Raw genomic sequence first — 22,803 nt, forward strand, 5'->3', positions numbered from 1 at the left:
ACAGGTTGTTATACTATATCACATATTGGGGACAATGTTTCTAAAGTGCAGATTTTTAACATGAGTTGGCAGTAACACAATATCACCACCTACACATAAAGCGCTGTTTCTAAAGTGAGATTTTTCTATAATGCGGGGTTGCATAAGAATACAACCGTCGCGTTATAGAAGAACTACTGTAGTTTCTTCTGACAGCAGCTGAATCATGAAGTATATCAACTCAACAAAACATTTCCCCAGATAATCGCAGCACGCTTACCAACTTTAGACATCATGCAGTTTGTAACTCAATGGCATGTGTGGTGGAAATGTCAGCTTTCTCGTTGTCTTCATTTGTAATTTACTGATGCAGTGGAGAGGTTTTTCAACACAGACCTTTTTTCCTTCTCAGTCAACAGATTGGTAACCTTTTGCTTTAAAGCTTCACTATTGCCATGTCGACCTTTAGACGAGAAGCATAGCTATGGCAGTGTATGTGTGTACATTGGGGCAGTACTGGCTGTTCATGTAGAAACTCCTCTTTTCTTTATTTTAATTTTGTCTTGCCTCATGTTTTCTTTTGCTTCCAATTTATGGTTAGAATAGTTTATATGTACCTTCCGTTTGTTCTGTTGCCAAGCTTTCATTTTTCTTTTTAATTATTATTTAACTTGGTTATTTTTGAAGGATGTTAGCTTGCCACACTGCTGTCACCATGGTGGCCTTGTAATGTTTTTATGTAATGAAGATAGACATCAGTAATTTTCAAAAATCCTTTTGAAATAGATGGAGGGTCATTCATTAAAAAGTACAGCACTGAAGGAGCCATTTCTATCATACCCATGACAAATTTTGAAAAAAAATTATTCAATAAATCCTACTCTTTCCTCCTACATTTAAATATTTCCTTTCAAATTATTGATAATTGTACACTTACACTATGGAAACATTTGATATTTACTTTTGCATTCTTCCAATGTTCTGCCTCAATCTTGATGAGAAACTTGCCCCCAAATCTCTGGCATTCAAAGCAGATAATTGTTCAACAGTTGCTGTGGTGGGACATTTTGCAGTTTGCACTGTTAGGTCACCTCCTGCCAGTAACTACCTCTCAAACATAATCATTCTGCAAATTGCAAAAAATGCAAACTGATCATAGCACAATGAGGATAGTTGATCATTTGGGATCTGTTTGATAGATAGAATTAACATTGTCTCCAGCGATTAGGATTGAGAATGAAACTTCGATAATGAGAATGAAATAGAATCAAATCACTTATAAAAAGAGTAAGGGAAAAAAAATTTAGATTGAGAGAAATAAAAGGATAAAAAGTAAAAAATAAGAACAATGTATTTAAAATCAATGTTTTAGAATCTTTATTGCATTTTAATTAAATAGTTAAGTTATCTCCTGGGTTGGAAACATTGATTGGCTTTGCGTTAATGATTGTCACATTGATTTATAAATTTGTTAATTGTGTGTTCTGAAGTTCTGTAGCAAATTTATTAGATAAATCCAAAAGTTTTCCAAATGAATGGGAAAGCTAAGATAAGGTGACTTTTGTGCAAGGTAAAGGGCAGAGATTTGCAACTCGGAGCTGACTTTTATGGGCTGCTTTTGGGTAGGTAAGAGCTGGGTGGATCCATACATTTGGGCAAGTGGTGTTGGCACTCTCCCTGTTGCCAGCCCACCCATCCCCATCTTAATTTTACAGATACACTCTTATTGTCTGCCCATTGTCCAGTCAAGGTCTTAAGTGATAAGGATTTTTTCCTATTGCTGCTTTAATTAACTAGGTGGTGGGAGGGGACATTGTCCAACCTGCAGCCTCGGGTCTGCTGGCCTGTTGTAAGGGGTGTGCTTTTTTCGGGTCATGATCCCAGTTGAAGAGTCCTACTGAAGGTTTTACTTCCTCACATCTACTTTCACCACCTCATTCTCTTCTTCTCTGGATCCATCCCAAATCCCCCCTCATCCCTTCACTGTTGCCCTTCAGCCTGGCCTCAGTCAGTTTTTAGGTGTACACCATTTCCTTGGCCTACCAGCAGCACTGGCAGAGACCATCTTTCTTATTGGCATTGAGTAGGCTCTTCAACCGGGACCATGACCTGGAAAAAAAACACACCCCCTACAATAGCCCAGCCGACCAGAGGCTGAATCAGGAAATATATTATATTTTTAAAAAAGTTAAAAACAAATTTTAACGTTCCCAGGTAATCACAGTGTAATTATTCACTTTAGACATCATGCAGTTTGCACATACATTGGCATATAGGGTGGAAAGGTCAACTTTTCCTTTATCTTCATTTGTAATTTACCAATGCAAAGGTGAGAACTTTCAGTACAGGCTCTTTTTGCTTCTCACTCTGATGATGTATATGTCACTTGGTTCCACGATCGGTCAGTTAACACACCTGTAAATGACACTTTGTCCAACATGCAAACAATTGTTTATTGTATGTTACAGCGCTGGGTTGGCAGGCTCTGATTTGCCCAGAAGTATGAATTCTTCTTGGCAATCAAAAGAATCCAACAGCCTTACAGAGTTTACATAAGGTTTATATACATTAATCGTCATCAGACATGGAGCATGATCACATAGTAACAACCAATCAATAAATTATAATCACTTCATGGGTAGTAACTTGAACCAATGGTATTGATTAAGTTGTAATGGCTTATGTTGCTTTTACAAAGATTCACAGCTTGCAAAATGTGGTTTAGTATTTCCTCTGAGGACTTGCAGTTTGCAGATGTGGTTAGTATTTTCTCATCTTATCCGTCTACTTCTTCATAGCTTTAACTATAGGTAGTCACGTAAGCATGGGGAAACATCAGTCTGTGGTTTCTTGTTTCTGTCTGGTCCTGCAATCTAATTTAGCAGTGCAGAAGCCCTTTTATGCACTTTGCAGAAGCCATTTTGTGCAGCTCCTTTATCCATTTTGTCCTACCTCCTAGAGTCCATATCTTCAACTATAGAGAAAGCACTGATTTTCCAATGCATGCTAATTAGAGTTGATGCATGAACAATCAAAATGGCTGAATGGAGGCAGGCTTACCGTCAAAAATGGGATACCATCTTCAGAATGTAAATCCAGCGATGATATTTTTCTACCTCTGAACGTGTTGGTCAATATGCTTATAATTAATGGCATGTAGCATGCAGCCACCATTAATTTGTGGGAAACTTAGCCCAGAGCATTTGATTTATGTACTGCTAAGGATAAAAGGTTATGCTTTTATCCTTAGCAGTCAGATCTCAGATAGGAACCTGGCTTGACAGATCATAGTTTGCTTTGTTTTGCTTTGAATGAAGTGGTCTCTTGCTGAAAGAAAACCCAAATTGACAATGAATGATTTTTAAAAATATATATAAATCATAGTTTATAATAGCAAGATCTGAACCTTATTTCCTTGGCATGATGTTTTAAGATCCATTACATGGCCAGTCTTTACTTTTAAACTATTTGTTTACTTCACATCAAATCAAAGTGTGAACAGGTGAAAAAGCAAAGTATAAGTGAGGCCATTCAGTCTTGGTGTGAATGTTTAAAAAGAAACTTAGTAACTTTGTAGTTGCTTAATTCTGTGCTCTTTTCATTAAAATTGTCAGATCGTGTTCCAGAGCCATGCAGTCAGGCTTGTGTGAAGTAAAGTGACTCGCATAATGAATTTGAGGAATGGGAAGAAAATTGATCAGAGCAGCCCATCATTTTTCTCCCTAATTTTGCGAAGTCTGTCATTGGGTTCAGTACACCCCACTCTGCAATTGAAGAATCATTTTGCAAGTGATAGCCTTTGAAATGGTTAAAATTGGAACCCAAACAAATGACAAGTAGCAAATAAGTAAATTTCACTGCTTAAGACAGAATAAATCTTAGCTTCAACCTTTTGTGTTGCATTTCCTTTATGTATTCTAACAGGAACAATAAAGGTCTTGCTGACATCTAAAAAGATTTTAATGCAATGAACAGTAACAAAAAAAGTTTAATTTGAATTTAATGCATTCTGTTGTGACTGCTCTCCTCCTAATGCAATAACAGTTCAGTTCTGTTTGCTTCACTTACTTGTCAGATAATGGAGCTGTCCTTGCAGCTCCCTTGTGGTGTTTGTCAGTAATCTTGATGGATTTTTATACATGAACTAAAGAGATGATAGATGCCTTGAGGGAGCAATGGGTTCATTAAAGCAGGAGTGTCAACTGCATGCTCCTGGCTGGAATCTGGTATACAGTGTCATTCTCTTGATTTGAGGTTTATTTGTTACAGTAAAAAAAAAGTATAACTTGTGAAAAGCCACCTGTTTACTTCTTTATTTTTTGAAGCACACAAGATTGGAGAAATGTCAATGAGTGTGTCACACATTTCGAGCTTTAATCCTCTCCCATACTGAGCTTTACCAACATACCATTCCAATATTCTCAGACTTGTGATTCTTGGGATAGCAGGACTGACATGCAAAGAGAGATTGCATTGGTGAGGATAGTGTTCACTCACTGGAATTCAGAAGAATGAGGGGGGCAGTCTCAAAAACCTATAAGCTTCTGACTAACTAGACATGGTAAATGCAGGAAAGATGTTCCAGATGTCCAGGGAGTCGGAACCAGCGATTGCAGTTTAAGGATACGGCGTACTCCTTTAGGGTCTGAGATGAGAAATTTCTCATCTCAGAGTATGGTGATCCTGTGCTGAAGCAGCTGAGGCCAAAGTGTTGAATATTTTCAGTAAGGAGCTATGTGTAGTCCTTTGGGATCAAGGGATCAAAGGGCATAGGGCAAAATTGTGACAGGGTACTGTGTTGGATGATCAGCCATGATAATATTGAATGGTGAAGCTTGAAAGGCCAAATAGCCAACTTGTGCACCTTTTTTTAAATGTTTCTATCTAATACCAAATATTCCAGTTACATGGTGGTGATCATACCTAGGTTTCAAATCATCTTGGCAAGCCACCCAAGCCTGCCTTCTGTATCAGTTGTGTCAGAGCAAAACTACTTGTGTTTAAAACTTTCTTTCATGTCCTCATAATGACCTAAAATGTCTTAAAGTCCTAGAGCTGTACAGTATAGAAACAGACCGTTTGGTCCATCTTGTCCATACTGACCAGCTATCCAAAATAAACCAGCATTTCGCCCATATCTCTCTAAACCCTTCCTATTCATATATCCATCCAGATGCCTTTTAAATATAATTGTCCCAACCTCCACAATTCATCTGGCAGCTCATTGCATACATGCAACACCCTCTGCATGAAGAGTTGCCCCTTAGGTCCCTTTTAAACCTTTCCCCTCACCTTAAACTTATGCCTTCTAGTTTTGGACTTGTTCACCCTGTGGAAAAGACCTTGTCTATTCACCCTAAACATGCCTCTAATGATTTTATAAGCCTCTATAAGGTCACCCCTCAGCCTCTGATGCTCCTGGAAAAATAGCCCCACCCTGTTTGGCCTCTCCCTGTAACTCAAACCCTGCAATCTTGGCAAAATCCTTGTACATCTTTCCTGAACCCTTTCAAATTTCACAGCATCCTCCCTATAGCAGGGAGACAAGAATTGCATGTAGTATTCCAAAAGTGGCCTAAAACATGTCCTGTACAGCTACAACATGACCTCCAAATTCCATTCTCAGTGCACTAGCCAGTAAAGGTAAGCATACCAAATGCCACCTTTACTACCCTATCTACCTGTGACTCCACTTTTGAGGAACTATGAACCTGCATTCCAAGGTCTCTTTGTTCAGAAACTCCCCAGAAGCTCACCAATAAGTGTATAAATCCTGCCCTGGTTTGCTTTTCTAAAATGCAGCCTTTCACATTTATCTAAATTAAAACTCCATCTGCTTCTCCTTGGTGAATTGATCCATCTGATCAAGATTCCATTGCACTCTGAGATAATCTTTTTCGCTGTCTGTTGCACTTCCAATTTTAGTGTCATCTGCATATTTAGTAATCATAACTTCCTTTGTTCACATCCAAATTTTACTTTTGAACTTTAGTCAGTGGAGGTAGTGTGACAGACAGTTCTACACTGCAAGCTTCCACAATAAGAATACAATAAATGACTTGATAATCCATTCTTAGTGGTGATGCTTGAAGGATTGATGTTGACTGGACATAGAATAAATCTCATCTTACTTTGAATTGTGCTGTGATATATCATTTTAGTTTATTCTTTCATGGGCATTATTGATAAAGTCAGCACTTGTTGCCTATCCTTTTTGAAATGAGTTGCTTGCTAGGCTATTTCAAAGGGCATTTAAAGTAATAATTTGATGATCTCCATTACTGAGATTAGCTTTCAATACCTGATCTTGTGTCCTACTGAGAAGGGATATTTAGGTCACTTTAATGTTTCAATTGAGATGTTGCCTCTAATACAGCACATCCTCATTATTGAACTGAAGTCCCACCATAATTTATGCACTCGCTTCTCATGTGAAGCTTGAAGCTACAACTTTCCTGGCTCAGAGGCATGGGTGTTACTATTGAGCTGAGCTAAATGAACAGGCTTTTTACCCTATTTTAGTGCAATCTCTAGCTGTCCATCACAATTTCAGCTGACTCTTAAATCTCCCTATTTACTGATGTAGTTTTGTATTTTACTTGTGTTATTTACTTGCTCGTCAGTGACTGTTTCATGTTAAAATGCCCAGTCTGATAATACTTCAGGCTCTTTGGATCAGCATACAGTTAGTTTGGTTTAATTCGGGGGGTATTTATGCCTTTTTTTCAGTATATCATAGACTTAATCTTTAACTGTCACATCTGGGATTCATTCTTTAAAAAAAAATCTTGATCATCCCAATAGAGAAACACCTATTGCAAACCCTGCATGTAGTTTATTTGAACTGATGTATTTGAACCACTCTGAGCAGATCAGGAGATGTGTCTGCCTACTGCCATCGTTACCTGATCAATCACAATTTTCTTTGTGGGAGCTATTGAGTACACTCTCCCTGCCTCCCCTATATTAGAAAAGTTCAGTATAATGCCAAACATGTAGAATATGACATGATCTAAAGCTGCTTCACAAGATGGTGTCACATAAGTGATAGTACTTGATAGCAAAGAGTATTTAGTCTACAGTGAGATGATTGACACCAAATATTTTGCATGAAGAATTGAGATTTGAACTGAGTGCACATTGGTACTTTGAGTAGTTTCATGTAGGAATGGTCACAAGATGCAGTTCTCCTTTCAATATCTTTTCAGTCAGTTGAACAGTCAGAGCAGCAAAGTAAATCTTCCCATACTTCAGAGAGGCATTATGATTGGCTGAAGGATGTGCCAGAAATATGCAGTAAACTCCATAATTGGAATGTTAAAGTTTGAAATTGTATAAAAAATGAAAAAAAATTACCTTTAAAGTTATAAAATTTACTGGGGTAATAAATGACCGATTTGTTGTCTGAATGTGAAACTTAATGTGACAGCTGAAGAGTAGACTGTTTAATGTATTTATCTAAAGCTGGGTTGAGTTGAATGGTTCGATCAGGCAGTGCAAGCAGAAGATGAACTTTACTGAAAATGACTGCACATCTCAGATTTACTGTATGAATAAACTAGTATTTCAAGTGGGAATACAATTAGGAATTAACTGTATGACAACCTGCTGCAGTAATCAGAGCAATCTGTGTACCATGATTACTCGTTACTGTGATACAGCATGTGGATCACAAGCTTCAATACATCATTAAAGTAACTTGTGAAAAAGAAAGGCCAAAAACAGATTGCAATTGCTGGCTGTATGATTTGCTGTAGACTTTAAAGTATTCTCATAACTACCTGATAGACAGGGCCACCTAAGCATTCCAGTGTTTTGTTGAACACATGAATATTTGTCTTTTTTATTTATAGCTAAGTGTTTATTTTCTGTTTGAGATACAAATAGTTTTTAACTTTAATTTGACAAACCAATTTATTTGCATTACTATCCCTAATATTGCATCATGTTGCTAATTCTAAGCAGTCTGCTCAAATGATTTTTTTTTCATCTGTCCCCTGTCTTCTCTCCATTCCTCCCCAATGTAGCTAGCCTTTTCTCCAATCAAAAGAGGGAATTTGTCCTCTCAATTTTATGTGGCTCAGTTGCAGTGGTAAAACTGTGAAGGTAGAAGCAGTGGATTCAGCTTGGAATGTGGGATGAGGGATTCGGAGGAAGAAAAACGTTATCATTGTTGATAATTTGTGAAACATAGTACTTTCATCCCTGAAAAGTATGACGAGTGATCACTTTATTTTTCTCGCTATGAATCCAGAAGTGATGGGCTAATTATACAACATGATTGACAAAGCACCTCTGTGCATTGCAACATTGGGCCAATCAGTTACAGAAATATACCTTATCTATTGAGTATCCAGCATATTGAGTATGACTGAACTAGTGTTTAAACAGTATGTCCATCCAATCCTCTGAACAGTAATATTTATCGAATAGAGTGATAGCCGACAAACTGTCATGTTTGCGCTCAGCAATGCATTAAAGTTTTTGTCTGTCAGTCAGAATTCAGTATCACACTGCTGGTGTAAACAAATCCCAATTACTGTCCTTTTTATTTGTTGCCCTTTCCTTGTCAGTGTTTTCACTGGTTTCAATGGTGCTTGTCTGTTGTCTGCAAGAAACTTCTTGAAAGAAGCATAAACTGCGTAGCAAAATAAATATCGAATAGTGTTCCTTCTATGCTACTAAATCTCGGTGATTGCAGAATGTGTTTTTCACATTTTTTTGTTTGAGTAATTCCTAAAGGGAATTATATATCATTTGAAATATAAGCAAAAAATGAGCGCCAGCAGGTCAGGCACAGTTAGTGGATAGAGTTAACATTTCGGGTCAATGAATTTGCATCAGAACCATGTGCCATCAGTCTTATTGAAATCATTTGAATCTCTAGTGGGCAGGAAGTTAGGGAGCTACGATTGCTCTATTAATTTGACATTAAAAATTTGTGTGGAAGAGTCTCCTACTGGATGTCTGGCTTGAAATTTAGAATAATGAAGTACACCCAAGAGATGGACTTACAATTTGATGATAACCATAAAGATTACACTATTTTTTTTTATTGGTCCCTCTTGTTGATTTAATTCCAATTGAGGCTAAAGCTCCAGGGTCACCCACTCTAATTCTTTACCATTGGGCCCAACCTATGTCTAGTCCTCATTAAAATCAAAATAACAATGAAATTTCTAAATATCCTTTGCAGTAAGTGATTTGAGGAGCTAGTTTGAATCCTAAAGATAATGACACTATGGTCAGAATTTTCTCAGGTCCTTAATGGTGAAACAATTTCAGGAAATCTGATGAGAAGAGTGAGATCTTTCTCGATTATTGGGAGCAACATGGCACAAATTCCAACAACATTCCAGGCACCAAGACAGGATCCTCTAGTGAGCGGTAAATGGTCTGTTAACGCAAATTATTGTTCATTATCACCCTCGTTGATACCTAATTTTTCCTCACTGATATGCAGGTTCCTACTCTAGCATGTTCCAGATAAAACTAGATACACAGAATTGTGAATGTGAATGTCGGTGCGAGCCTGATGACTCCCTTGTTCAGACTGCCACCTTGGGCACTCAGCAGCAACATTTCCAAGGACAGTGGCCTCATTCACTCCATGAATATGTTACATTTCCAATCCACTTACAGAATGTTCCTGCACTTCAGTGTTATATCTCGGGCTGCACTGGCAGCTGTCACTGTAATACTGTAGCAAGGATGTAGTGCATTCAGAATCATGAACCCAGCTCGTGGAATAGATCAGACTGCCTCTCAGGGCTGCTCACTTACTGACCTCCCACTATCCCTACCGTGCCTTTTTTATGTTTTGTTCTTTCAGCCAAATCTATCAAACTCTCAGTATTCTGTCTTGCCTTGCCTTGCCTTTTAGAGCACACACAAAGGCAGTCAAATTCTCATGTTTGTGTGCAGTGATCAGCGTAGAGGGTGGAAATGTTTGCTGGACATTATGCTGCCTCAGTTTTTCATCAGACACACCGCATATGCTTCAGCCAGTTGGCTGTGTCTCAAAGTTGGAGGAGAGTAGTGCTCAGTCAAGGCAGGCCTCTGATATTGTGCAGGATTTTGGGCACCGCGTCAGGGTCCTCCTCTCGGGCTGAAGAGGCAAATATCAGGCACTTCAGTTATGGCTACTCCTGCCCGATGATGGGCTGTTTTCTTCTGGATTGAAAGAAAGGGAGATATTGAGTGAAAGGAAAATGGCTAGCATAGCTGTTAATGCTGGTGCAGTTAGGGAGAGGTGTTTCAAATAAGTAGGCAGCACAGAGTCCATGCAGGTTTAGTTGGATTGTAGGTTTGAAGCTGGAGTAGTGGTGGTGTTGTGAGGCAAGTGTTGTATGGAAAATGTTGTATTTATTAAGAGAGAGGCTTAGAGCATGGTGGGAGGGGAGTACAGTAGTACAGACAGATTGCTTGTGAATAAACAGAAACATGACGCTGGCACTTGGTGGAGTGGAGACGGTCATTGACCTTTTCTACACTGCTGTCTGTTCCACCAGCTGAAACTGGGTGCCATCTCAGGCTGGCAATATTGGGTATTGTGGCCTCTTCTGCCAGCCCTAGTAGAAGTGGAGGACATTCCTCTGCAGCATACTATCTATAAGAACCTCCCTATTCACAAAGCAGGGTGCCAATTTCCTATCTTTGTCCTGCTTGGGGGCAATATCATGAACCTTGCAGGGTAGCTTGTCAGTGTTAGACTGATGCGTAATAGCCTTTTAAAGATTCCGATGCTGCAGTGCCGGACTATCCTGGGAGTGAGGAACTGGTTTCAGATTCAATAGGAGGGGTACCAAATGCTCTGAAGTAAATGGTGCATGTTTGGGACAATCAAATGAGAAAGCTCACTGGGAATTATCTAAGGAACTCAACAAAAAATGACAATCTGTCGCTAATATGATAAGAGTCTAGATTAGAGTGGTGCTGGAAAAGCACAGTAGGTCAGGCAGCATCTGAGGAGCAGGAAAATTGACTTTTTGGGCAAACGCCCTTCAACAGGAACGTCAATTTTCCTGCTCCTCGGGTGCTGCCTGAACTGCTGTGCTTTTCCAGCACCACTCTAATGTAGACTCTGGTTTCCAGCATCTGCGGTCCTTGCTTTTACATAATATGATAAGACTCAGCCCAATGTTTCTGTTGAGGCAACTCTTAGCTTCTTGACCAAATGCAAGTAGAGACAAATGTTGCAAGTTGCTGAGGCAATCCATTGGCAATCAAAGGAATTTAAGGTTAATTTGGAAATGCATTGTCAGTGTTGTACTCAGGCTCCTTGTGGTTTCGCTTTCAAAGGCAATTATTGATTTAAGGATCATGAGTTTCAATTACCTACCTTCAAAGTCATTTTGAGCAGATCAGCAGGAGCTGTCATTTACAGCTTCTCAAGGATACTAAATCTCTAACCTATCTCTATTAGGTGATAACCACCATGTGGGAGAGAGAGCTTCACATCAACAGCCTTTCTCTGAATTCAACTGGCAAATTGTTCAAAAATAGCCAGGAAAATAACCATTCCAAGACTGCAGTTGGCAGCTGTTCCATCGTTAAAATATTGGACATGATGTGTATTCACTTAGAAATATTATGGTGAAAGATTTTTATCTATTTACATCTTGATTCATGATAATTTCCCCTGTTCATTTCATTTGTAAGTGTACGAAGAAAGCTGTCAGAATATTTCATACGAGTAACAGACAGTTATCAGTGAATTTAAGGTTGTAAATTAGTTTCTAGGTCAGTGCATGCAAAGCAAAAGCAATTCAATGCCAGAAGTTTTGGATTATAGCCTTATAATGTGACTGCCAACTGTCATTATAGAGAAAACTCAATAACTCACATGCAAATAGATGCTTGAATATTTGGAAGGATTTTTTCTGATCTAGTGAGCTCAGGCTGATCCTTTTGCTGATTCACATTCGTGCACAGATCTTTCAAAAGAGTTTGGATCGTGACCAGGGTGAATACCATACTTGGTGTTAAAATATTTGTGATTTCTTGCTTTTCCTTTCTAACGGGACATCGGTCTTGTCTGCAGCTGCAACCTTTCTCTTTCTTAAACATCTCTCTCTTTTCCCCCCCCATTACTGAGTTTCTTTCACCTCTCTTCTTTGCTTCCCCACTAACTCTCTCCCCTCCCCCCTCCTTCCATGCCTTTATCTTTTGTCACCTTCTTTCCTTGTATCTCTCATACTTTGCTGTCAACATCTTGCCCCAGCTGTGCTCTTGGACCAACCTTTTATACATTTTTGCTGTCAACCTCTCCTTATGTTCCTTCTTTTCCCCATGGTCTATTGTCCCAAACACACACTATCTCATGTGTGTACTCTCTTTTTCTCACTATCCTGTCCCAGGTGCTTCCAGTGTTCATTTGCTTATATTTTGCATTAGCTGACCCAGAAAGTAAATAACAACCTTAAACTCTGGATGTTACTCTGCATAAAATATATTGACAGCTTTTTTTCCTTACTCATACAAATTAGCTTGTTATCTCTCCCCGTGTACATGCTCAGTCTTTCACTTTGTACACTGTATCTCTCTTTTGTCCTGCCAGTCTTATGTGCACTCTATCCTGTACGTGTGTGCTTGCTCTTTCTCGCACATGCTTTCTCCAGCACCCCCGACCCCACTGTGCTCAATCACCCTCTTTAGCCTGCACTCCCCCTCTCTCAGATCTGACAGTCAATGAGGCACTTCTGAAATGTAATCACTGTTATAATTTAGGGAACACAGCTAATTTGCATTCATCAAGGTCCCACAAACAGTAATATAAATAAATAAAGTCTCCAAAAAAACCTGTAAATATTCAAAATAAGAAATAAAAGCCGTAAAAGCTGCAAATACTGAGCAGGTCTAGCTGCATCTATGGAGACAGAAACAAAGTTGACATTTCAGGTTTTTAAACCGAATCTGTTTATTAGTTAAGGACAAGCACTGTTTATAACATAATGGAGAACTACCTCACTGTTTTTCAAAATTGTGTCATTTGATCGTTTATATCTGCCTGAGAGAACAAACTCCATTTAGTGTTTCATTCAAGGATGACAGCGATGTGGTGTAGCCCTCATGTAGTATGTCACTGAAGCATTAACCTAGATTTTGAGTTCGAGTCTCTTGGGGAGGCTTGAACTCTGAATCAGCTGAGTCTTGGGGGATACCACAGATGATGATGTGGCAATGGGTTCAAATTCTGCCTTTTCTTCTTAATTCTTGTTTCATACTCGTAGAAAAACTGCATTTGTACTTTTTATTAATGGCCATCAAGCACATGATGTGAAATGAGCTTAATCTGACACCTGTGGCAAAAAGCTGACTATAATGCAGAATTAATTCTCAATGCTGTTAATGTCCTGCCACAATATATGCATACCGCCCTCTGTGTAAAAAAAAGAATGTTGTCCCTCAGGTTCCCTTTTATTCTTTTCCCTCAAACCTTAAACTGATGCCCTCTAGTCCTCGATTCCCCAACCCTGGGAAAAAGACTGAGTGCATTCACCCTATCCATGCCTCTCATTTTATACACTTCTGCAATCCCCCCTCAGTCTCCTACACTCTAAAGAAAGAAGTCCTAGCTTGTCCAACCTCTCCAGATAACTGACTGTTGAGTCCTGGCAACAGCCTTGTAAATTTCTTCTGCGCTCTTCCAATTTAGTAACATCCTTTCAAGCAAGGTGATCAAAAGTGAACACAGTACTCCAAGTCCGGCCTCACCAATGGTAAAAACAATGACTGCAGATTCTGGATTAGAGTGGGCGTTTTGGGCAAAAGCCCTACAAATGTATTCCTGATGAAGGGTTTTTGCCCGAAACGTCAATTTTCCTGCTCCTCGGATGCTGCCTGAACTGCTGTGCACCAGTACCACTCTAATCCAGAATCCGGCCTCACCAATGTCCTGTATAACAGCAACGTAACTTCCCAACTTCTATACTCAGTGCCTTGACTGATGAAGGCCAGTGTGCCAAAAGCTGCCTTCATTGCCCAGTCTACGTATGACTCCACTTTCAGAACTGTGCACCTGAACTTCAAAGTCCCTCTGTTCTACTACACTCCTTAAGGTGCTACAATTCACCATGAAACTCCTACCTTGATTTGACTTTCCAAAATGCCAGACCTCACATTTGTCTATATTAATCTCCATTTGCCATTTTTCAACCATTTCCCCCAGCTGATCAAGGTCCTGCTGCAAGTTTTGATAACCTTCCTCATTGTCCACAATACTGCTTATTTTAGTGTCATTTGCAAACTTACGAATCATACCTTGTACATTCTCATCCAAGTCATTGATACAGATAACAAACAGCAATGGGCCCAATACTGATCCCTGAGGCACTCCACTAATCACAGGCCTCCAGTCTGACAAGCATCCTTCCACTATTACCCTCTGCTTCCTACCATCAAGCCAATTGTGTATCCAATTTGCCAGCTCCCCCTGGATTCCAAGCAATCTAACCTTCCAGAGCAGCCTACCAAATGAAACCTTATCAAAGGCTTTACTGAAATCCATATAGACTACATCTACCACCCTGCCCTCATCAATCTTCTTGGTCACTACTTCATGGAACAATTTTTCTAATTGCAAATATTAATTTCATTTTTGGAGGGCTTTAGTAGTTTGATTTGGTGGAAGTTCTTTTTAAAGTAATAACATCCACTTATAAAAGTCATTTTCTGAATGCTCAGTCTCATCTGTTAAATAGTTAAGAGATTTGACCCTCTTCAGTCCCAAAACCACCCACCTCTAATATGTTACCCATTACATTTCAGTTTACCCTGACCAATCCAGAAAACAAGATGCATTCTTTTATTACATGCAGGCCCACCATCATCTAATCATTTCTGTAGCTGCACTGCAAATAAAGCCTAACTCATCCGGAACTCTGACCCTCAGATCCTGCTTGTCTATCACTTCAGCGATGTGAATGTTGATAATGGGATGCTAAACAAAAGGTCTGCTTTGTCTTAAATGACATCCAGGAGACTGGATAGAAAGCCCGGGAAGGGAGAGGCAGTTTTGGATATGATATTCAGAAATGTGCCCAAACTGGTAGAAGACAAATTGATAGGCGAGTATTGTGAACATGGTGACCGTGACTGTTAAATTAGGAGTAGAAAAGTGTGGCGCTGAAAGAACACAGCAGGTCAGGCAGCATTCGAGAAGCACGAAAGTCAACGTTTCGGTTTCCTGATGAAGGGTTTACACCTGAAACGTCGATTCTCCTGCTCATTGGATGCTTCTTGACCTGTGCTCTTCCAGCACTACACTTTTCAACTTTCTGACTCTCTGGTGCCTGCAGTCCTCACTTTCTCCTAGATTAAGAGTAGTCATGTAAAGGATGAAGGTGGGCTGAAAATAAATGTTAACAATTGGGGAAAGGCCAATTTAGTCAAAACTGTGATACGATATTTTCCAAGTAGACAGAGAACAACTATTTGCGGATAAAACTGTCAGAACAGTGGGAACATAAGAGAATATAGCAAGAATATTGGGCAGATATATTCCTGTAAAGGCAAAGGATGAGGTGAAGAATAGGAACACTGGGTATTGAAGTATCTAAAGGTTGGGATTAAGCCAAAAAAGAGAACTCAGCTTCGAATATCTGGGTTCAATACAACAAAGTCCTTCAGAGTATAAAACGTGCCAGGGTTGAAATAAGGGATGCTGAGAAAGTGCATGAGAGAGTATTCTTGGGTAGAACAAAGAGCAAGAAAATTACAAGTGGGGCCCTTCAGGGGTGATAGAGGTAATCTGTACGTGAATCTGGAATACAGGTACACAGTCCTCTGTGAATACTTTGCATTGGTTTTCATAGTGGCAAAGAATGACATTGATATGGGGATCAGGGCAGAGGAATGTACAATATTAAAAGAAGTGTACATAGAGAATTGAGGTTTTAGCATGTTTAGCAGCCTTGAAAGTGGATAAATCTACAGGCGAGGATGAAATGTATCCCAGGCTCTTGAGGGAGCCAGAAGTGGAGGTGTGAGTGCCCTGCCATAATTTTAAAGTCCTTTCTGATCACAGGTGTCATGACAGAGGACTGGATGATTGCTAACATTGTCCCATTATTAAAAAAGGGTGGAAGTGATTGATCAAGAAATTGCAAGCCAGTCAGTGCAACGTCGGTGGTGGTGAAGTTATTTGAAAGGTTTCTGAGCAACTAAATATATTTGCACCTGGAAAGACACTGATCAATCAGGGATAGCAGTATGTATTTGTTAACGGAAGGTCATGTTTGACAAATTATATAAAATCATTTTTGAGGAGGAAACTAGAAATGTTGGTGAAGGTAATGCATTTATGTAGTCTCCCTGGGCTGTAACAAGATTTTTGATAGTCCTCCTATCAGACTGGCCAAGAAACTAAGATTCTGTTCCCACACATGGCCAATGTGTCACATTGAATCAAAATTGGCTGAGAGGATGTGAAAAGTGATGATGGAGGGGTGTTTCTGTGATTGAAAGTTTGTTTCCAGTGGGGTTCTGTAGTGCTTGGTGCTGGATCCTGTGCTGTTTGTGGTGTAAGTTAATGATTTGAACTTCAGTGTAAGGGGAATGACATGAAATTTTATAGTGTAAATAGTGACTATGGGAGCTACAGACCGCACGTGGATATCGATGAACTGATCAGGTGGGCAATGCAGTGGCAAGCGGAATTAACTGAGAGAAGTGCAAGATACTCCACTTGGGAAAGGCTAACAAGGCAAAGAATTACGTTATGAATGATAGGAACCTGGAAGGTACTGAAGATCAGTACTTGGGGATCCTGCAGCCTTCAGAACTCAATATTGAGTTCAATCATTTTAGGCCATAAGCAGTAGCTTCCATGTTCTTTATCCACTCTCACAGCACTGGCCCTGCTGTGATGTAGACTGCTTTCAGCACAGTCACACAATTTTTACCTACTGATGGTCCCTTTTATCAGTTTGACTTCCTCCTTGGCTCACCCATTGTCCATATCGTTGTCTCTCTGGGCTCCATTTCCACTTATCCTGTACTCCAATCTCTGTCTTCAGCATATATAATTACCTTTTTCTAGCTACTGTTGGTTCTGAAGAAGGGTCGCTGGACCAGATGTTAACTGTGCTTTCATCCAGATGCTGGCACACCTGCAGCATTTCTCCAGTAATTACTGTTTCTGTTGAACATCAGAGGGATTTGGATCTGAAAATCCTCAAATCCCTGAATACAATAGGGCAGGTAGATATAGGATATATTTCTTTATTACCTGTGGCACAGATTGCAAGAGCAGGGGAACAATGCTAGAATTATATAGAATACTGAACAGGCTGCCACTGGAGCACTACAAGCAGTTTTTATCACCACATGACGAAGTAATGTGATAATAAACATTGTAACATTAAAACAGTATTTAGATATTCACTTGTGTTACCATAGCTTCCAAGGCTTTAAGCCAAGAGCTGGAAAATGGCATTGGTGTTCTCATATCTCTGTTTTCTGGAATATTGTGTCCAATTCTGGTCAGCCAGTTATAACAAGGATATTGTTAAGCTGAAGAGGTTTCAGAAGAGATTTATCAGGATCTTGCTGAGTTACAAACACTCTTTTCACTGGAGCATTAGAGGTTGAGAGGTGATCTTTATGTAAGTTTATAAAGTCATGAGGGGTATAGGTAGAGTTAATGGTAGTTGTCTTTTCCCTAGGATGGGGGATTTTAAGACTAGGGGGCACATTTCTAAGGTGAGAGGAGAAGCATTTAAAAAAGACATAAGGGGCAATTTCTTTTTAAATAAGGTGGTTCACATGTGGAATGAATTTCCTGAGGAAGTGGTGGGTATGGGTACAATTGCAATGTTCAAGACATTTGGACAAGCACATGGATAGGAAAGGTTTAGAGGGATATGGGCCAGGAGCAGGCAGGTGGGACTAGTTTAGTTTGGGATTATGGGTCAGCATGGACTGGTTGGACTAAAAGGTCTGTTTCCATGCTGTATGACTCTGACTGACTCGGTCACGATAGGCTAAAATAGCTTCCTTCTGTGTAGTAAGCATCCATGAGTTTGTATGTTAAGAAGGGATGTAAATGTGTTGGAGGCAGTTCAGAGCTTGTTTATTAGATTGAGATCTGGAATAAGCAGTTTGCCTTATGAGGATAGGTTGGACAGGCTGCCCTTGTTTCCACTGGAGTTTGGAAGAGTGAGGTGTAACTGAGTTCAAGTTAGTGTGTTACTTGCTGCAGAATTCATCGTCTCTGACCCACATAGTAATTCCAAAAGGCTGGTTTGGTTCAATTTCTGGCAATTGCAACTCTCCAGATGTTGTCGGTGGGCGTTTTAGCAATGATAATGCCATTGAACATCAGTGTCACATTGAGTAACATCATGTGAATCAAATTAATGATTGATAATCAAGGTGACAAATGTGTGTGTTGGAGGCAGAAAAATATAAAGGGATTATGTGATGCTTCCTTGGAAGGGAAAAGAGGTGTAAGAGATCAAGATCTTGTGTGTATTTGCAGAAGTGTGATATGACAAAGAGGTGATTAGTTAAACATCCCTGAGAAAGATTAAAGAAAAGCTGAGTTTCTTTTATATATGGTATTATCTCCTGGATTGCTGCTGAGCAGAGCCGAAAGGTTTATTAAAATATTGATAGATTTAAATGCAACATTAATCCTGTATCTGACTTGGGCTCACTTGGTCATTTATTAGAAGGATGAAAAATATTTACGACTCCAACAAAAAGTCAAGTCGGACAGATATGATTGTAGCTACCTACATTGTGACAGTTATGTTGGCAGTACACACAGATAGTTTTCTAAGATCTAACAAGGGTAATGGAAGAAATCTACAACATTTTAAAAATATTTCTTCACACCATTTCTTGTTGGATGTTTACAATAAGCTCCAGAGTGCCCATATTTGTTTTGGTTTTGAGTTATTTCTAAAACACCATCATACTCTATCACTGTTTTCTTACAGCAACTGAGAATGTTGCTTTCAAATGTTGATGAACTATCAGTATGTCATTATCAAATTGGAACTGGGTGCTAACAAAATGATGCACAAAACTGGTGTAGTTTGTGTGTTGGTGCTAATTTTGATGCATTTTTTTCCTCCTAGAAATACCCTTTTTCTCTGGTGAAGAAGATCAGAGTGAACCAGAGGCCTGGAAGTCACCACTCACCCACCTGTGGCAAAGTCGATCATACAATTTTTTAGCCGAAAGGAAATTTAATGCATCTGCTGCATTAACTGAGCCCTACTGTGCAATCTGTACACTCTTTTATCCCTACTACCAGGTAAAGAAAATCTTCTCTCATGCCTCCTGTTACTTAAATTGTGCCGATCTGAATTCTGGTGATACCAACAATATGTCACCATGTGAAAGTTGTAACATCTTAATCCAGCAAAGGAGTGTGTTGCCAGTTAGCACCTAACTCCCTAACAAATGTTGTTTGCCATGACATTCAATTCCCAAACATGAAATGTGGTTTAGCCCATGTTCAGTATCCAGCTCCTTAGAGAAGTCATGCATCTGTATTTTAACGTGAAACAAAAAAGCTCCAGTCTGAGTCGAGAAATTCAGTGCCAACAGAGAGGTTTATCCCCTGTGTGATGAGCCGCATAATGCATGCTGCTCCATCAAAATGACTGTCCTCTGTTTTCTTTGAAAAGTCGCCTACAGAGATATGGGACTTTAGCTGAGAATGAGAGTAAAGATGAAAAGTTGCATTTACTGAATTTCTGTTTGAAAGGTAAAACTTTAATAGTGACGCAAAGCATTTATTCACTCAACAAAATTGACATTTCTAAATGCTGTTCCAAGAATGGAGTTAAATTATGCAAATTTAAAGTCTGTCTAAAATTAGGGTTTGAATTAACTTGATGAATAAAAAGCAACCATGTGGAAATCATCCTGGCTATTGGCCACAAGAAGGTATTTGTGCAGCTCAGTGATGTAGATGCACAGAAGCTTGATTAGAGAAATGCATTGCATTAAAGAGATTGTATTTTAATTGTTGTAATTAACCAATTATCCACATCTGTGAAAACTGTCTATGTTTTATAAAGATTGGCACCAAAGGCTTGTCATTGCGTGGACAAAACAACAACCATAGAGTAACGATAAGATAGAATGTAATTCAGCTTCGCAAACAGGCAATAATCCTTAATGTGATTCTGATTTATAACAAACAAGATAATTTGATTCTGCTATTATTCATTTGTCATTCTCCTGACACCAGTAAAATGTGAGGCACAGTATTTTGGACTCAGTAGTTTCAGGAACAGTTGAACAAGGCACTTTTGCTGTTAGTCATGCTTCCAAATGGTGATGAACAGGACAGTACGAGTTGGAGGTCTATTATTAGCAAGAGATGTACAAATAGAAGTGGCTTTGATGGAAAAAGAGCAGATGGAATCATGGAGTGGCTGAAGATGTGGATGGTGATTAAATTCTTGCATTTGGCTAATAAGTCATTATAGATATATACGTTGATATTTGTAATGTGGACATCATAATTTCAATGAATGTCACCCATTCATCAATTATGGTGATTAGAGAGATTTTCAAGATTAATTTTTTGCAAGTATGTTTAGTGGCAATATAGTCCTAAACTAGTAGAGGAGGGGCACTTACTTGAACAACAAACATCAATTCACATTTAACATAAGACTGTGATGTTACACTTGATATTTGAATGTGACTGGCTAGTTAGTAGACCTATTGAAGATACTTGAATAGGAGCAATCGGGTCTCCCTGACCCCCTCATTTTTTTTTCTCCAATCCAATTTATAGAACTTCTCTCTCAGCACACTAAAAGTCTCTGTCATCTCTTAGTAGTTGGGTACAGACACTCTTATAAAAGGAAATAAAACTGCAGGTGCTGAAAATCTGAAACAAAAACAAAGTGCTGGAGAAGCTCAGCAGGTTTTTCAGCATCTGTGGAGAGAAAAACAGTTAACTGTTCAAAATCTGTGATCCTTCATCAGAGATGAAAGCAGCTGGGCAATGCTGATGGTGAATTTCCCTTTTAAGTGAAGGTTAGCATTCCATTTGCCTTCCCTATTACCCTTTGGACGTGGATACTGGCTTCTTGAGATTCATGTGCTAGGACTTTCAAATCACCCTGTGTTGCAGTTGTTCTCCATTTAAATAGTATTCGACTCTTCTCCTCTTCTTCCTGCTAAAGTAATAATCTCACATTTTTCCATATGATATTCTATCTGCCAAGTTTTTGCCCACTCACTTAACCTGTCTAGATCCCTCTATAAAGTCTTTGTGATGTCCTTACTACTTGCCTACCCATCTGTGTTTGTATGATCTGCAGAATTGGCTATAGTACACTTAGTTCCATCATCCAAATGATCAAAATGTGCTTTAAATAGTTGGAACCCCAGTATTGATCCCTGTGCCTCTTGATTACGGGTTGCTATCCTAATAATTCCACCTATGTCCCAAAGCTGTCTCTTCTATTTGTGAGCAATCCTTTATGCATGCTAACATATTACCCTCCACACCAGGGGCTCTTACCTTCAATAGCCTTTTGTGTGGTGCCTTATTAGATGCATTCTGAAAAATCAAATATGCAACATCTGCTGGTTCCCTCTTACCCACCCTACCTATTACATCCTCAAACAATGATAATAAAGCTTTCACTTGCAGTTTCACTTTGCTGACTCTGCTTGATTGTATTATGTGTTTTGAAATGCCCTGACAATACATCCTTCATAATAACCACCAACATTTTCCTTATGACAGATGTTAAGTTAATTGATGTACAGGGGTGAGGACACAAAAGTGGGAGATGGGTTGGACAAGGTTGATGGTCCAGTCATGGAATCTACAACACAAAAAAAGGCCTTTTGGCCGATTATAACTGTACTGGTGAGGTCACCCATGCTGGAAGGTAAATCTCAGTTGAGGAAACAAAAGGAGACTATGTCAGAGGTACCCTAATGGAAGGTGGCATCGTCGGAAGAAATGTAAGAGAGATAGGAATACTGGTAAAACTGAATCTTTGCAGGAAGCAGGGTGTGAGGAACTGTAATTGAGATAATAGCAGGAGTCTTCTATTCTGGGGGATATTTGTTTTGATAAACTAGTGAATTGGTCACAAGTATTTGGACTTGCATATCTTTGCTATAAAGATGACAGGCATTGATACTGCCAGTTGTGAGGTAGTTGTTGATGATTGTGACCTCTAGAAGGGTTTTGGAAGAATCAACTCAAACAAAAGGCTCAGCAGACTAAAATAGGGTCCCTGAGAAAATAGAGGCCAGAGCATTGTGCACCTTAACAGGAAATGTAGCAGAGATTGCCAGAGTGGTGTCCCTCATCAAGAGTCACTTAACTCACAGGCTAACACCACCATGCAAACCATCATCTTGCAAGATAGAAAGTTGCCACATTACTAGTTGCCCTAAATAAAAGCAAGTTGGGGAAAATGAAATTTGTGGTGAGAAGTTGGGATTTTAAAAGTGGTGAGGGTAGGGGCACATTTTTCCACTTCTATCACTACAGGTTTGTCACATGGTTAGATTCCGAGTAAAGTTCTGAATATCCTCTTTTATTAATATACCCCAAATCTTGGTATACTGCACCATTTTGTGTATTTACGTTTCCATTACTTGCAATCCTTCCAGTGTGAATGAGATTGCCAATTTAATGCTAAATTGCAGGAAGGTTTTTCTGTAGACCTGGGCTTAATGGCAATATGTTGAGACTGCATAAACTCATTCTTATAATTTGTCACAATCTGTGTGTGTGCTTGTAGTACAGAAAGAAAGCTTTTTTTAAAATGGGCTGCAAATTCTTTCAACCTAAAACTGCAAGTGCACTGAGGGATGATAATATAT

General features: G+C 39.3%; 1 protein-coding gene across 2 annotated transcripts in view; it reads left to right on the forward strand.

The window, feature by feature from the left end:
• The window catches only part of kdm4b (lysine (K)-specific demethylase 4B), a 499,010-nt gene that overhangs the window by 372,996 nt on the left and 103,211 nt on the right, over positions 1–22,803 (forward strand). For both annotated transcript variants that reach the window (XM_072593817.1, XM_072593816.1), the window contains one exon: positions 19,065–19,243. In XM_072593817.1, coding sequence (XP_072449918.1) covers positions 19,065–19,243 — 179 coding nt within the window. The remainder of the gene's footprint in view (positions 1–19,064; positions 19,244–22,803) is intronic.

The sequence above is a fragment of the Chiloscyllium punctatum genome, chromosome 24 (genome assembly GCF_047496795.1).
Source record: "Chiloscyllium punctatum isolate Juve2018m chromosome 24, sChiPun1.3, whole genome shotgun sequence".
NCBI classification, from domain to species: domain Eukaryota; kingdom Metazoa; phylum Chordata; class Chondrichthyes; order Orectolobiformes; family Hemiscylliidae; genus Chiloscyllium; species Chiloscyllium punctatum.